Source organism: Polypterus senegalus, chromosome 8 (assembly GCF_016835505.1).
Source record: "Polypterus senegalus isolate Bchr_013 chromosome 8, ASM1683550v1, whole genome shotgun sequence".
In the NCBI taxonomy this organism is placed as follows: domain Eukaryota; kingdom Metazoa; phylum Chordata; class Cladistia; order Polypteriformes; family Polypteridae; genus Polypterus; species Polypterus senegalus.
In genome coordinates, this window is record NC_053161.1 from 16,998,371 (window position 1) to 17,014,312 (window position 15,942).

At 37.1% G+C, this 15,942-nt stretch overlaps 1 protein-coding gene across 1 annotated transcript in view; it reads right to left on the reverse strand.

The window, feature by feature from the left end:
• Nucleotides 1-15,942, reverse strand: part of srgap1a (SLIT-ROBO Rho GTPase activating protein 1a) — a 250,898-nt gene that overhangs the window by 135,624 nt on the left and 99,332 nt on the right. Inside the window, exon 2 of the mRNA XM_039760840.1 lies at nucleotides 8,735-8,930. Coding sequence (XP_039616774.1) covers nucleotides 8,735-8,930 — 196 coding nt within the window. The remainder of the gene's footprint in view (nucleotides 1-8,734; nucleotides 8,931-15,942) is intronic.

The window sequence follows — 15,942 nt, forward strand, 5'->3', positions numbered from 1 at the left end:
ATCCCGGAGTATACCACACAATTACGAGATTCAGTAAAACTCTAAAGGAACATATGAGCAAGGCACAAGGAGCACAGGCCCATTATTATGACCACTGCACAGCTCTTCGGGAATTCCACCTGGGAGATCATGTTATGGCCCCTGTACACAACTCAAATTCAAAATTATTGACACATTGGCAAGGCGTAGGGACTCGTAGACTGCATGGTAAAAAACCCAATTGTCGTCTGAGCAAATGGATTTATAATGTACTGGACAGCCCCATTCACTCTTCGCTCAGAAAAATATCCCCAACAGCGATGGGAGCTAGAATCAGTCATCCTGTCTGTCCCGTATGTGGTGAGAGAGAAACCCAGACGGACCTTTGTGGTAGAGCATGACATTATTACTGAACATGAATATTTGCCAAGAACGCCCATATAGACTTCCAGAGGCAAAGAGGGCAGAAGTGAGATTTGAAATTAAGTACTAGGAGTGATAGAGAACAGCCCCATCATCTTAATTCCTAAGGCTGATAGAAGTTAGAGGTTTTTGCAATAATTTCTGACGGCTTAATCAAGTTTCCTCCCAATGTCCAAAAACATGCAGGTTAGGTGAATTGGTGATTCTAAACTGGCCCTAGTGTGTGCTTTGTGTGTGTATGTTTGCCCAGTGATGGACTGGCAGGTTTGTTTCCTTTCTTGTGCTGTATGCTAGCTGGGATAGGTTCCAGCAGACTCCCGCAACCCTGGTCAGGTCTAAGTGGATTAGAGAATGACTGGCAGACTGTTCATCCAGACAGATACAATTTGGAATAAATAAAGAAAACAGACACAGAAATAATTTTAAATGAATAACACCAAACGTATAGGCTGTACAAACTATGCAAAGCTTCTTCTGCTGGCTTCAGTTTTCTTTACTATTTGGTCTGAATATTGTAAATTTTTTTAAATGGAATTGTACTAATCCATGAGTTATTGTTATCTTGAGATTTTGTAGTAAGAGACTTAAAAGATGTAAGGAAAGTCAAGAGTTAAGTATATTTATTTTCATGAAGATGAGCCCATTATAAAGCATCAAAGTGGAAATCTGTTGTGTGACCTTTCATTGCCACAACATCTCCCTGCTTCCTCCAGCACTTGCCTCATTAAAGTGAATTCACCTTTTAAAGCAACGTCACTATCACTGTGCAATGGTCAAATTATTCCCAAAGAAACTACTCCATTGTGTGTTGACAACCATTTAACAGGAATTAACTCTGCAGGTAGTCAGTACTAAACTCAATGCACATATGAAAAAATACTAGCTTATCTTAAGCTGTCATACTTAATTTTGGTGTCTCACTGCTTCTGATTTCGGTATTTTGTTCCAGTCACTGTCTGTGAAGAGGATGCATGCTCTTCCTGTGTTATACCCTGGTTTTACTTCATTATAGGAAAGACACGCAGGTTAAGAAATATTGGTGAATGTTATGCCATAAATGCGAATGACTTCTAGTTGTATAGTATGTCAAATTTTAAGACTGCAGTTGCTTAATTTCGTTATTTCAAAAGGTGCCAAATAATATGAGAAGGAATGGGGAGAAGGTATTTTTCTTGACAGCTTTTTGTCATGATTCTAAATTTACTATGGTAGAACAAAAGCACAATAAAGTTACATTTTGATGAACACTGAACAATGAACGTAGACCAGAATAAGGAGTGAAACACTGCCTGAAAATAAACAGAAATTAAATGTTCAATGAGTCTCTCATTCATCACCACAGTCTAAAACACTGTTTACTTGTAGCAGACAAATGGTAATGAGCATGCATTGCAATATATTGTGGTTTTTTAAGATTTTGCAAATGAAGTCTACAACTAAAAATTACAGTATAGAAAAAGTCAGGTAGTGTGAGACATAAGTTGTCTGTCTGTAAGCAAGAACGTGAGAGCATAAGCTTGAGTGTGTTCCATGATAGACTAGCACTCCATCCAGTGTTGAATCCTGCTTTATTATTGCAGCTTGGATAATCAAACAGTAAATTAAGCTGCTTCTAAAAATGCATGAATAGATGGAAATAATCCGTCTAGGGGCTGTATCTGTCCCGCACAAATAGTTCTGCAGAAGAACCTACTGTATTCTCTGGTTCAAAGTCATTACCTGCTGTAATTTAAAGCCTTTCCACTTTTCTCCTGGAGGATTGTTGCGATAGGGAGATGTGAACATGGCAAAAATGGTGAAAGGTGTTATAAACTAGGGGTCTCAAGGCACGCAATTCCCAAACAGTTCCAGAAAGCATCTTCAAAAATTCCCACTACAGAATATCGCCAAACCCGGGCTAGAAAACAGAGCAAATTCAAGAACTTTAAAAAATAAAGGATTTATTTTTTAACAAAATACTGAGTAAGCAGAAGAAGCTCTGAGGAGCACAAATAGGAATTGCCTGAAAATGCAACACAATCCAAGGTAAACACAGTCCCAATACAGAATCCAGAAATAAAATCAAAAACAACGCAGGTTCAAAAGTCAAGAAATTCGCAAAAAGGCACAAGGTAATGCAAAACACAATTTCTACCCATTCCACAATGAACTGCCAGGACCTATGGGAGACCCTCTGGATTTATGAGGTAGAGGGCAGTTCCTAGAGGTGATCAGCAGGTGGCCATGCCTCCTGGGGCACCATCCACAAAACACATGGAACATAACCAAGGCATTGACACATAGAGAAAATACTCATTTACGGCCTTACTTCAGGCAGCCAGTCCTCAACTCCTACCTGTAGGTTTTGACCTACACAAGGCCAAAAATGTGCAGCTGACTTTGAAAGTTTAAAATATCACAAATGTTTCAGAAATATACAAATATATGGAAATAGAGAGGGTAACTATAAAGTGTTATCCTGGGATAGCTCAAACAAAGTCTCTTTAGGATCTGCATAAAAAATAGTCCAAAGCAAACAAGTCCCACATGTATACCAAAATCATAAACCCAATTTCAGGAGTGCAAACCCACAAAACCAAAAGATTAAAAAAGACAATAGTCTCAATTCAAAGGCTAAAACAAACTTGATGAACCACTGCTGGGATTCTCCTTCTCACCTCAATATAAAGGCAGAGGGAGATCTTAGCAGCACTGGTGTGAGGTTGGCCCCATCTCTAAGGGATCTATCCAAAGAACACAAAGACTGTCGGAGCACTTAAAGATACAGGGAATAAATACTAAGTGATAAATAAAATGCGCTTCTTTGCAGTAATGTGAACAAGATTTGTGGCAGAAGAAAGTTATTGTAAGTAAATGTGAGGTATTGCACATGTGAGATATGACTACACAATAGGAGGTCTGAAGTTGAAAGTTCAGTACTGTACTTCATACAGTTTTGGTCTCAAGATACAAAAAAAGTGCATTAGAAAAAGTCCAGAAAAGAACAACTAGGCTCATTCCAGGACTGCAGGGTGTAACTTATGAGTAAAGATTAAAGAAGTTGAGCCTCTTCCATTTAAGCAAAAGGAGATTTAGGGCCTGTTTATTCTTCATGTTTGGAACGCTTACATGCATGCTTTTGACATGTCCTCTGAGCACCTCGTCAGAAGTTAACGCAAAACATGTGAGTTGCAGTACCAGCAAAAATATAGGTGGCATATATGTTCAAATTTTGGTACGTGACGTCAACATCGTAGTTTACTATTAACATGTTAAGGCAGGCATGCAGCTCCAACAGGATTAATCTGCGTGCTTTGATGTTTGGTGAATGGTTTGATATGGTGAAGCAAATCATCAAACTTAAATGCTGACATACAAATCTATTTGTGGTGCTTTGATCCATCCATTTCTCACATAGGCAATACAAGTGTCACCCATTTAAAGGTCTCACATACTGTCTTGAAATTCTGTGTCACAGTTGCTGTCTTATTTTTTTTTTTTTGCACATTCACAATAGATTCAGAATGCAAAGAATTTTAAACATCTTTCTTCCCTCAACCTCAACTTCCCTTTCTTCCTTAAAATCCCACCAAACATTTGATTTTCCCTTAAGATCAGGAAGGAAAAAACAATAAAACAAATACAAATAAATAAAACCACTTCAAAGCAAAATTAGGTAGCACTTTTAGAACATCCCCAATAAAAATACTTCTTTCTAAAATTATAAAAAAAGTAAATAGTTTTACTGGACACCAGGGATAATTAAATGACTCTGACTACATGGTAGAGTAAGGGAAATTGAAAAATATTGATATATTATAGTGTGACACTATTTTTATCACTATATGTCATCAGTATACTGAAGGCAAGTATTTTGGGGGTTGGGGGTTGCATTATCTATGGAAATACAGATACAAAGAATGTAAAGTATTTTATTGATTCTTACATCATATTGGGGGTGGGCGGTATGACCAAAATTCTATATCACGGTATTTTTCTAAATTATCCCGGTTTCATGTTATTCAATGGTATTTTTTTACCCATGCATGAGTGGATGTTAACCACATTTTCCACTGCAATTACTGGCTAAGAATAACCCATTCCATTGTCAAGAGTATTGTACATTGTACAAAAAAAAGACATTTTAATGTGCGCACAAGTATTAATACAGTTTTGAATTGCCCCATAAAGTGATAGTTTTTAAGGGGGTGGCACTAATGGAGAAGGTATCACATTGCATGACAGATGCAGTCAAAATATATAACCTTTTTATTGAACAAATTTTCCAAAAACAAACTATAATTTTGACAACATATTTTAAACCATACAATGAGGCATTTAGACTTAGTAAAATATCCAGAAGTGCTTGTCAAAAATTCTATTGCACCGAATATGTCTTAGAAAAGGAATAAATAGTAAATATTTTTTGTAAACTAACTACACTTTCTGTTAATGTTAACAATCTCTGTCCACTGACACGTTAAAGTGACATTTTAAACAACTTTATCATCATTAAACTGCATAATATTTAAACTAATAAATAATAACAATAAAATAAATAATAGTATTATTACTGATAGTTGCACTATTACGTCAAGACTTCAAGCCCAGGTGAATTACACAGTATTCAACAAATTAAAATAAAACAAGTGCAACTTGGTGATGACATCTTTACCAACTGAACCATCAACCCCTACAGATTTTATTTTTTTCTCCAGCCTTTGGAGTTTTTTTTTTTTTGTTTTTTCTGTCCACCCTGGCCATCGGACCTTACTCTTATTCTATGTTAATTAATGTTGACTTATGTTTATCTTTTATTGTGTCTTCTATTTCTCTATTCATTTTGTAAAGCACTTTGAGCTACATTTTTTTTGTATGAATATGTGCTATATAAATAAATGTTGATTGATTGATTGATTGACAGGCAAACTGTATTAATATGGACCTTGCTTCAAGCTAAGCTATACTGGGAAGAAAAAAACAAACTATATGTCGAGAACAAAGTCAACATTTCCACTTTATTCTCGCCGTTTATGTTGAGATTAAAGTCGACATTTCCACTTTATTCTCATAGTTTACTTCATAATTAAAGTAGAATGTCGTAAACTAAACTTCTTCCTAAAATCAATGTTTAATCAATTGCTTAATTTACCCCATCATAAATTAATTCAGCACATTAAATGCTTTGTGTTATGTTCCCCAACCCAGTGGTTAATCACTACGCTTCTTAAACTGACTTCATGATATTCCTGCTTTCTGAAAATTTAGAATGCTAAGATAAATACTTGATATCATTTACATGATGAAATGCATTAAAGCAGGTATTACACAGGCACAGTAGTGAGGCGGTAGTGCTGCTCTCTTGCAGTAAGGGGTCCCCAGGTGTATGTTCAGTGTAGAGAACTTTATGGCAGGTGTGACGAGGCTCCAAAAAACTGGATGTATGAATAGGTATTGCACAGGTTTAACTTAAATATTGTGCAAATGTTGGGTTTCTGATCTGCTGGTCGGAGACACAAACACAGAATTCAATGCATGTTCTTCTCAGCGGGCTATCTTTATTGCATGCATGCATGCTGTCTCTATCTGATGTACCAAAATCCCGGTTCCTTTTTCCTTCCTTCCTTTTCCTTTCAACACATAACCAATCACCACACAATAAACGTCTTTGTGAAATTAAAACTAGTTATAAACTTAGCCCACGGAGTGTTCAGAACTTTAAAAATATCTTTGTTATACATGTTTAATTATGCCATCCATTCAGAGTTGCGCCCATCTCTGAACGAGTCGCCAGCACATCGCAGGATGAATACAAGCAAAACATATACTAGCAGGGTCAATATAGCACAACAAAACCCCACATCCTACGTGACTTTGAAAGGAAACTGAAGCACGGCGAGTAAACCCACCAGAAAAACATGCAAATGCAAGGCAGGCACGCCGCCGTGCCCCCATATGATTAATGTATGCTTTAATGCATTTTACCATGAAAATTATATCAAGTATTTATCTTAGCATTCTAAATGTTCAGGGAGCAGGAATATCATGAAATTAATGTATTCCGTGTGGCGATTGCTGCCGGCGCCTACTCTTAGTGCAAGAAGAAGTCAGTTTGAGAATCACTTAACACAAAGCATTTAATGTGCTATATAACTTATGACAGGGTTTGAGAAAATCTAGTAAATTAGATATTCATTTTACAATGAAGTTTAGTAAGGTCTACTTTAATGACAAATTACGAGAATAAAGTCAACATGTCGTCACACTATTACACAGTATCCAGGTACATTACACTGTATTGAAAACAAATAAAACAAGTACAACTTGGCTTGTAGTATTATCCAGTAGTATAGAAACAGTATTTACATATATATATATATATATATATATATATATATATATATATATATATATATATATCCATCTGCAGTAAGATGCTGCAGATGTTCTACCAGACGGTTGTGGCGAGTGCCCTCTTCTACGCGGTGGTGTGCTGGGGTGGCAGCATAAAGATGAAAGACGCCTTACGCCTGGACAAACTTGTTAAGAAGGCAGGCTCTATTGTAGGATTAAAGTTGGACAGTTTAACATCTGTGGCAGAGCGACGGGCACTAAGCAAACTCCTGTCAATCATGAAGAATCCACTGCATCCACTGAACAGTGTCATCTCCAGACAGAGGAGTAGCTTCAGTGACAGACTTTTGTCACTGTCCTGCTCCACTGACAGACTGAGGAGATCGTTCCTCCCCCACACTATGCGACTCTTCAATTTCACCCGGGGGAGTAAATGCTAACATTAATTTTATTTTAATTTTTTTGATTTTTATTACTATTTAATTTAATATTGTTTCTTTGTATCAGTATACTGCTGCTGGATTATGTGAATTTCCCCTTGGGATTAATAAAGTATCTATCTATCTATCTATCTATCTATCTATCTATCTATCTATCTATCTATCTATCTATCTATCTATCTGACCTTTTAAAACTAAAGTTATCTCCAGGCGACGAACGTGACTCCTTTTTTTCGGCAAAAGTTCTTCTGTTCATCATGTTCAACTTTACTTTTAGTTCAGTTTCAGAATGCTCTCTGTCCATTTTCACTGCGCAGCACACCTATGCTACTGCCCACTATTTGGTGATGTAGCAGTGAAAAAGAGTCCTAGTGCAACAAATCTGTGTTTAGCGGTGTAGCAGTGAAAAAGGTCCCCACTTGAACAGTTTCCCGCTGCGCCACGTTCCGAATGTCGTTTAGGCAATTTAAACCGGTGTTGCGGTATAAGAAAAATCCATATCACAAAAAAAAATAAAAAACGGTTTTTGGTATGAACCGGTATACCGCCCAGCACTACATCATATGTACATAGCTTCTTCATTCACATAGATGACAAGCTAGTAACCTTAGCACTGTCAGGCAAGAAATCTCACTTGAATTCCCTCATTACACTCAAAAGTGGGCACACAGACCCTGAAAATGCTTTGTTTGTCTCATCCTGATTAGCCAAAGTGAATCTCTATAATGTGTGAACATTACCTGAGCTACAATAAAACTCAATAAACAAAAGTAAAAAAAAAAAAGTAATGTCTTCAAAACATTAAAAAAAGAGGATACTAAAAGTTACATGATGATTCTGCCCCATGGTTAATTAACATGAAAACTTTTATCAGTGCCCAACAAGCTTAGTTCATGTATGAAAACATAATAATTTTAATATCAACATACATACAATGGACATTTTCAGTATATACTATAAACATCAATGACATAATTTAATTATGAAACAATCTTGTTTGGTGCTTGCAGAGCTAATATTACAAAGTGCTTATCTCAAAAGCACTCAACAAAAATACAGTTTTATAAGCATGCCAAAGTGTTATATACTATAACTGACCATGCCCAAAAACACTGTTGAGATTGTGGATATCCCTGAGATTAGTTTCACAAATTAAGTGGGAATGGATTAATTCAATACTTCTATTATCAACGATTCACATTCTTGCCTACAGAGAAAGGATTTGAAATTTAAATTTAGTTAAATAAAAATGGAAATAATGATTTGCAACATATTGAACAATGGAATCAAAATACTGCATATAAAATTGTATTGTGTCACCAAAATTCTGATCATATTGTATTTTGCAGACAGAAGAAACTTCCACCCCTACTAACTGCTGCAATTAAAATAAATAATTTCAGACGAAAAATTAATCTGAAATAAAATCCTCTTTTGAACTGCATAGAACCCATAGCAGATAGTACAGTTCACCATTGTTTTTCTTTTAGAATGTTTATGTTTTCCATCCATTACATTTTAAATGACAACTAAATAAAAAGATTAGTTTTCAAACTCACTTATATTGCTGATGGTCTTTAGTGCTCCGAGTCTTGGCCATGAACCTTTCAGCCAGCTTCTCCAGATTTCGTGAATATTCCATTTCAATTTCTGACTTTTTACGGAAGAAATCTTGCAGGTCCTGCAGAAGCTGAACTCTCATCTCTGTCTGCTGCTCCATACATTTTTGCTGTTCCACTAGTTGGGCTCGGATCTCTTAAAGAGGAGAGTGAAAAAAAGATGTGTAAGTGAGAATGAAACATTACATTTTCTTTAAAAAATTCTGTTTACAAAAATGCAATCCAACTGCCCCATATGACATGTGAAGGTCATGCACACACTACATAACTGGGGACAGAATTCAAACCTAGGATGACAGACATATATAGCAGTAGCACTAACCACTATGCTGCCATGCTTTTCAGAAATACATAGTAGAAAACAAATGATAAGATTGTCATCACATAGCAGTTTGTCTTGAATTGACTTGTTTAGAGAAAAACAGAATTAGGAAACTACTGGGTCTTTGTTGTATTTAAGTGCTAATTTTCTTTAAAAATAAAGACATATTGGTAACAGCACGTCTTCAGTATTATCTGAAATTTTTTTGGATTCACATACAAGTACATCATATTTGGTGACAACACAATTTTGCTCTCCAAATTCTAAGGTACCTCTCAACACTTGAGACTTTTGACAAAGTAAGTCTTCAAGTAAAATGTATTGTTCCTATGAAAATGATGGAAAAATGATTGTCTTTGCAATCATATAATTATAACTGTCTAAAGTCCTGATTTGTATAAATCAAATAAGGAAAACAAGCAGAACAGCATGTATCAAGAGATCACTCTGAGCTTTGATAACCACATTGATAACAAAAGTAAGAATTATAAAAACATGACTTGTACTACTCTACAGTTTTGCCTTGGATGTAGAAAACTGTGCATTATACCTCTCAGCCATTTATCAGTTCATGTTATTCAAAAAAGAAAAATAAAGCGTTAAAATGAGTGGAAAAAAAGTTAAAAGAAAAAAGATTGAAATCAGAATTATCTTTATTTTAACAAGGGATTTGTTTTGTAGTCTAAATACAGTCATATTGCACTCCATATAAATATATCATAACATAATTTCAGACTGGATGAATGTCAGTGCAACAAAATGTAAACATTCAGTGCAAATGGGAGATGTTTAACCATGTAAAACAATGTCAGAGTCTGTACCTTAAGTGCCCTAAAGTGATAATGTGCCTTATATTGTTATCTATACTAATAAAAGGCAAAGACCTCAATGACTGACTGACTGACTCACTCATCACTAATTCTCCAACTTCCCGTGTAGGTAGAAGGCTGAAATTTGGCAGGCTCATTCCTTACAGCTTATTAAGAAAAGTTGGGCAGGTTTCATTTTGAAATTATACGCGTAATGGTCATAACTGGAACCTTTTTTTGTCCATATACTGTAATAGATTGCAGCTCGATGGCTGTGGGAGGTGGAGTTGCGTCTCGCATCATCACGCCTCCCACGTAATTGAGTGCCTGCCCATATAAGGTAAATATTTGCGGTCAAGGACTGGGCTTAGCATATTCATAAGTAAAATATCTGAATCACAAACTGATGTTAATTATATTTTGTCCATGAATACTTATTAAATAATTCAATAGTCCGTCCGCTTCCTTTCATAGCTTTTCCAATGGTTGTGCTGCTTCCAGGCATGTTTCGTATTAAAGCATTTAACCAATCACATTTCAGCCATCATTTGTTGCCAGGCAGAGAGGCCTTTACAATCCGTTGTGCAGTAACTCTAACACAGAATAAATGTCGATTAACCTGTTGCTTTAACCAATCAGATTTTAAGTTGGTGTCAGTAGGGCCCTCTAGCAGGCATACGGCAACGTCACCGTATTCAGACCCATTGATTGGATAGAAGCCAATATTAGGAACTCTACGAGGCCACTGATCACACCACAAGTACTCCGAGTGTGCTCGCGTGTACTACGGCCAAGTCCATGGCAGGATTATGGACAATATTATTTGCCAGACACAGACCAGATTTCAAGACCACGAAAACCTGATGTTTGTCATGCTCCTCGAGCCCCAGAAGTTTCGGGAATACAAGAAAAATTTCACGCATGCAGCCTTCTCCAGTTTAACACAAGAGCCACGGAGTGGTTTTTGATTTGTCTCAGCTAAAAACAGAACTGACTGTAATGTATGCCATGGATGATTTTGCAGGAAAATCTCCCACTGATCTCCTTGACTTCCTTCATCAGAAAAATCTGAATGAGAGCATGGGGCAGCTGTTCACATTGGTATATTTGGCGGTGACCATTCCCGTGTACACTGTTTCTGTCGAGCGTACATTTTCAGCCCTAAAGTGAATTAAAACTTATGTCAGAAATACGACAGGGCAGGTTCGACTTTCAGCATTAGCTTCGATGGCGATAGAAAGGGACTTTTTGATGGAAATGAAGCGCACGGATAATCCGTACAACAGAGTAATTGAACTGTTTTTGAGGAAAGAGAGGAGGATGTATTTTGTTTACAAATAATCCGAATTTTTGGTGAGTAAAATGTTGCAATTTTCCTAAATAATATTGCAAGTTTATGAGATATTATTGATGTTTTTTATGTGTGTCGCGGCTGTGGCTGCATTAGAAAGGAACTTGCTCACCCCTGGTTTGTCTATTCAATAAAGGCATTTATTGTGGCTACAGGAGTTATCTTATATATATTATATATATATAATCTTCATTTGGATCATGATCTTTGTTTGTCCGCAAATGAATTAGAAGAAGAAGCACTAGATGGCAGTAACAGAGACAGCTAAAACATTGCATTAAGAATCTCCTCCAGGCTTATACTAATGAAGACTGTAGTACTCTAGTCACACCTCAAAACACAGACATTCAAACTAAACAAATTATTGTGCTTTAAATTAACTAAAGAGATCTTCATTTAGATCTTGATCTTTGTTTGTCCGCGAATTCCACGCATGCGTAGACCACCTTCCAGTTTAGTACATTGTTGTTACTCACGGATGTCAACAATGTGCCGGAATATTGAAAGGGGTAGTGAACAGTGTTACGCTGGTTAGCTCCTGAGGCCTGGTTAGAGAATGAGATTGCCGAAGATAAAAAACATATGAATGAAAGAAAGACAGTGGGTAAAATGAATGACAATGTAACAGCACGTTCCGGAAATTATTATTGTTATGTTGTAGCCGGCGAGTGCTGCGCGTCTCACAGTTGTACCATGGCTTGCTCACATGTCAGTGAAGTGATCCCTATTTATGCTTTAAAGTGCCTGGATACCTATGTATCCCCCTTTTATAACCATTACTCCGTGTATATTGCCTTACTATTTGGATTGCCACAAAGCAACCTGCGAGATTGGAGAAAGGTTGAGAAGAGATCGTGAGAGGAAACAACAGTGTCGTGAAAACGAGACGGACTGTGAACAGACAGAAGCAGAAATGGTCCTACACCACCACATAATTACGATTCGGACAGTGATTCCGAGTAGGCCGTTCCTATCAAATCAATATCCAAGGGTTTTCTTTTGTAATTTTGTTTCCCTTATTAAAAATCATAATGCTGTGCGACGAAGGGCCCAGTTCACGACTGGCAGCCGCATTTAAACAGGGAGCCCTTCACAGGCAACTATATATATATATACCCAAATCTACATACTGTCAAATAAACAAACCACACGCCGTGGCGCAACACAAGAGGCCTTCACCTCTAGTGCTGATGTCCGAGGTTCGGTTCCGGAGAGGGGGTGCAGTGAGTGTGTACGTCTGATGAGCCCAGAATTAGGGCGAAACACATGCCGTGTACTCTTTGCATTATTCGACAGTAAAACTATTTCAATATATATATATATATATATATATATATATATACACACACATATATTATATATATACACACACACATACATATATATCAGTGCTTCCCGATTCATTTTACACTTGTAAACCCTGTGACGGACAATCCTGATTTCGCACCCCCTTGGTTTGAGAAGTATGAAAAAATATGAGGTTAACGCAGAAAAACAGATCACCAATTGAAGCTTTATGAATAATGGATACTTTATTCGCCATCAATAATTGTTTTGGTAAAGCCATATTCAGTGTAATCCTCCTTCCATTTTTTTATTTTTTCGCGACTAGCCATGATTAAATGAACGGTAAAAAAGTATGAGCGAAGCGACGGTGACTTATTGAGGCAGGCAGGTGAGAGCACAATAGCACGCGGACCCGATGTAGTGCAAGTCAAGTCGATCTAAAATGCGCAATCAGATTCGAAAAAATATATCTTTTCAAGTTCTATTTGGATATAAGTAGGTTCTGTTTAGTCAACAGAAATATCTTTGGTAGGAATGTAAGTTGAATTTAGTCTTTAAATTTCTATGGTGAAGAAAAATTTATGCAATGATGACTAAATTTAACTTATATTCCTACCAAACATATTTCTGTCAACTAAATAAAAATTACTTATATTTTAAATTTAAATAGAACTTGAACAGATACGATAGTTCATAATACCCATGCAGCACTAAGTGCACGTAAGAGCGGGAGTCATCCGTTTTAACAAGCAGCGTATTGCACTGATACGAAATAGCATGCCCATTTAATTATTTACGAATGGACAGATAAATTAAGATTTTGTACAAATATTGTTTTTCATTTTTCTTCCTCGATGGATTCTGGCACCCCCAGCAACAGCTGCTCACACCCCAAAGGGTATATATATATATATATATATATCTATACTAATAAAAGGCAAAGCCCTCACTCACTCACTCACTCACTGACTCACTCACTGACTCATCACTAATTCTCCAACTTCCCGTGTGGGTGGAAGGCTGAAATTTGGCAGGTTCATTCCTTACAGCTTCCTTACAAAAGTTGGGCAGGTTTTATATCGAAATTCTACGCGTAATGGTCATAACTGGAAGCAGTTTTTCTCCATTTACTGTAATGGAGATGAGCTTCAATGCCGTGGGGGCGGAGTTTCGTGTGACATCATCACGCCTCCCACGTAATCACGCAGCACATAGAAAATCAGGAAGACCTCAAAAAAGCGCTGAAGAAAACATATAATTGAGAAGGCAGCGAAACAATAAGAAGCGAGCGAGTGACATATACAACCATATTGATGAGTTCTGCTACTTGAAACAAAGCACGATGTAAACCTACACTTTAAATTAAGTTCATTGACAGGCTGCCGCTGGCGTTTGTAATTTAGTGCCTGCCCATATAAGGCCGTCCGTCAGCGGCAATCCAATAGCAAACTCCACTAAATATTCACGGGTTAAGGACTGTGCTTATGCAGAGGAAGATGAGATGGTCAGCGTGGTGTTTGGCACAAACTCAGCGAAACTGCGAGAGAAAGTTTTAAGTGCCAGGACTAAGGTAACATTAAATAAAGCTATGGACATAGCACGAGATGGCACCAGCACAGCTGGGAACCTTCGATGCAAGTACACCGAGTGGCTCACGTGAACTGACGCAGTGCACAGATAAAAGCAACAGTTCCAAAGGCTGAACAAAACCGAATTACACAATTGAAAAGGCAGCAAAAATATGAAGCGTCTGATAAGCATATTCATAAATGCAGCTACTGTGGAAACAAAGCACACGGTGGAAAAAGTCAATGTCCCGCTAAAGGAAGACAGTGTAAAAAAACCCGTGCATGCAGTGTGTCAGGTCTGAGATAAAGAAGAAGACGAGCTGTTTATTGATGCAGTAAGAAACGAATCGATGAATGAAACCTGTCATCTTTACAACGATTGACAAACACGGAATGTAACTTGAACACAACACATCCTACAAATATGAACCTGATTGAAAGAAATAATGATAATCAAATCCTTGATGACAGCAACACTCAGTAACACTCACAAAACAAATACTGTATATTGACAGTCATGTTACGTTATTTTTAAAATGTTCCCTTTTCTTTTCTACCTTTTTAACACACTACTTCTCCGCTGCGATACGCGGATATATATATATGTATATATATATATCCCGCTCTACATACTCGAATAATGGATACTTTATTCGCCATCAATGATTGTTTTGGTAAAGCCATACTCAGTGTATTCATTAGATGAGCGGTAAAAAGTAAGAGCGAGGAAGGATGACTCATTGAGGCATGCAGGCTGTAGTCTTGCGTCAACTCTATCTGAATTGCGCGATCACATTTGAAAAAATATATCTTTTCAAGTTCTATTCAGTCCATATGTGTCAAACTCAAGGGCCGCGGGCCACATCCGGCCCGGCGTGTAATTATATCCGGCCGCGAGATCATTTTATATACTGTATTATTGCTATTAATGGCCCGGGTATATGAAGCGCTGGTAACACAATAAACTACAGATCCCATAATGCAGCGCTTCAGCTGCCTTGCCGAACACTTATTGCGCACTGAGTTTGCACAGCGCTTTGGTGACTTTGAAGAACAAAAAAAGTCCGTCTACATGCGGCTCGAACCTTGTGCATGTTTGGTAGCACATATCTGTGTGAGAAGCTCTTCTCAGTGATAAAGACTAACAAACCAGCACACAGGAGTCGCCTCACTGATTAGCACCTGCAATCCATCCTGAGAATCTCCACAACACAGAACCTCACACCAAACAGAAACGAACTTGTGGCCAAAAAAAGATGCCAGGCGTCCAGCTCTAAAATGACATATGAGCAAAGACAACTGAATGGTTTGATTTGTTATTGCACGTAAGAGCGGGAGTCAACCGTTTTAACAAACAGCGTATTGCACTGATACGAAATAGCTGTGTGTGTATATATGTAGATATGTATGTATATGTATATATATGTTTATATATGTGTGTGTGTATGTGTATATATATATATGTATTTGTGTGTATATATGTGTGTGTATGTATGTAGATATATATGTATATATGTGTATATATATATATATATATATATATATATATATATATATATATATATATATATATGACAACAACACTCATCACTCACAACAGTGACAAAAAAATTACATTGACAATCAGGTTACGTTATTTTCAAAATGTTTCCTTTTCTTTTCATTGCTTCTTTAACACACTACTTCTCCGCTGCGAAGCGCGGGTATTTTGCTAGTCTATACTAATAAAAGGCAAAGCCCTCACTCACTCACTCACTCACTCACTCACTCACTCACTCACTCACTCATCACAAATTCTTCCACTTCCCGTG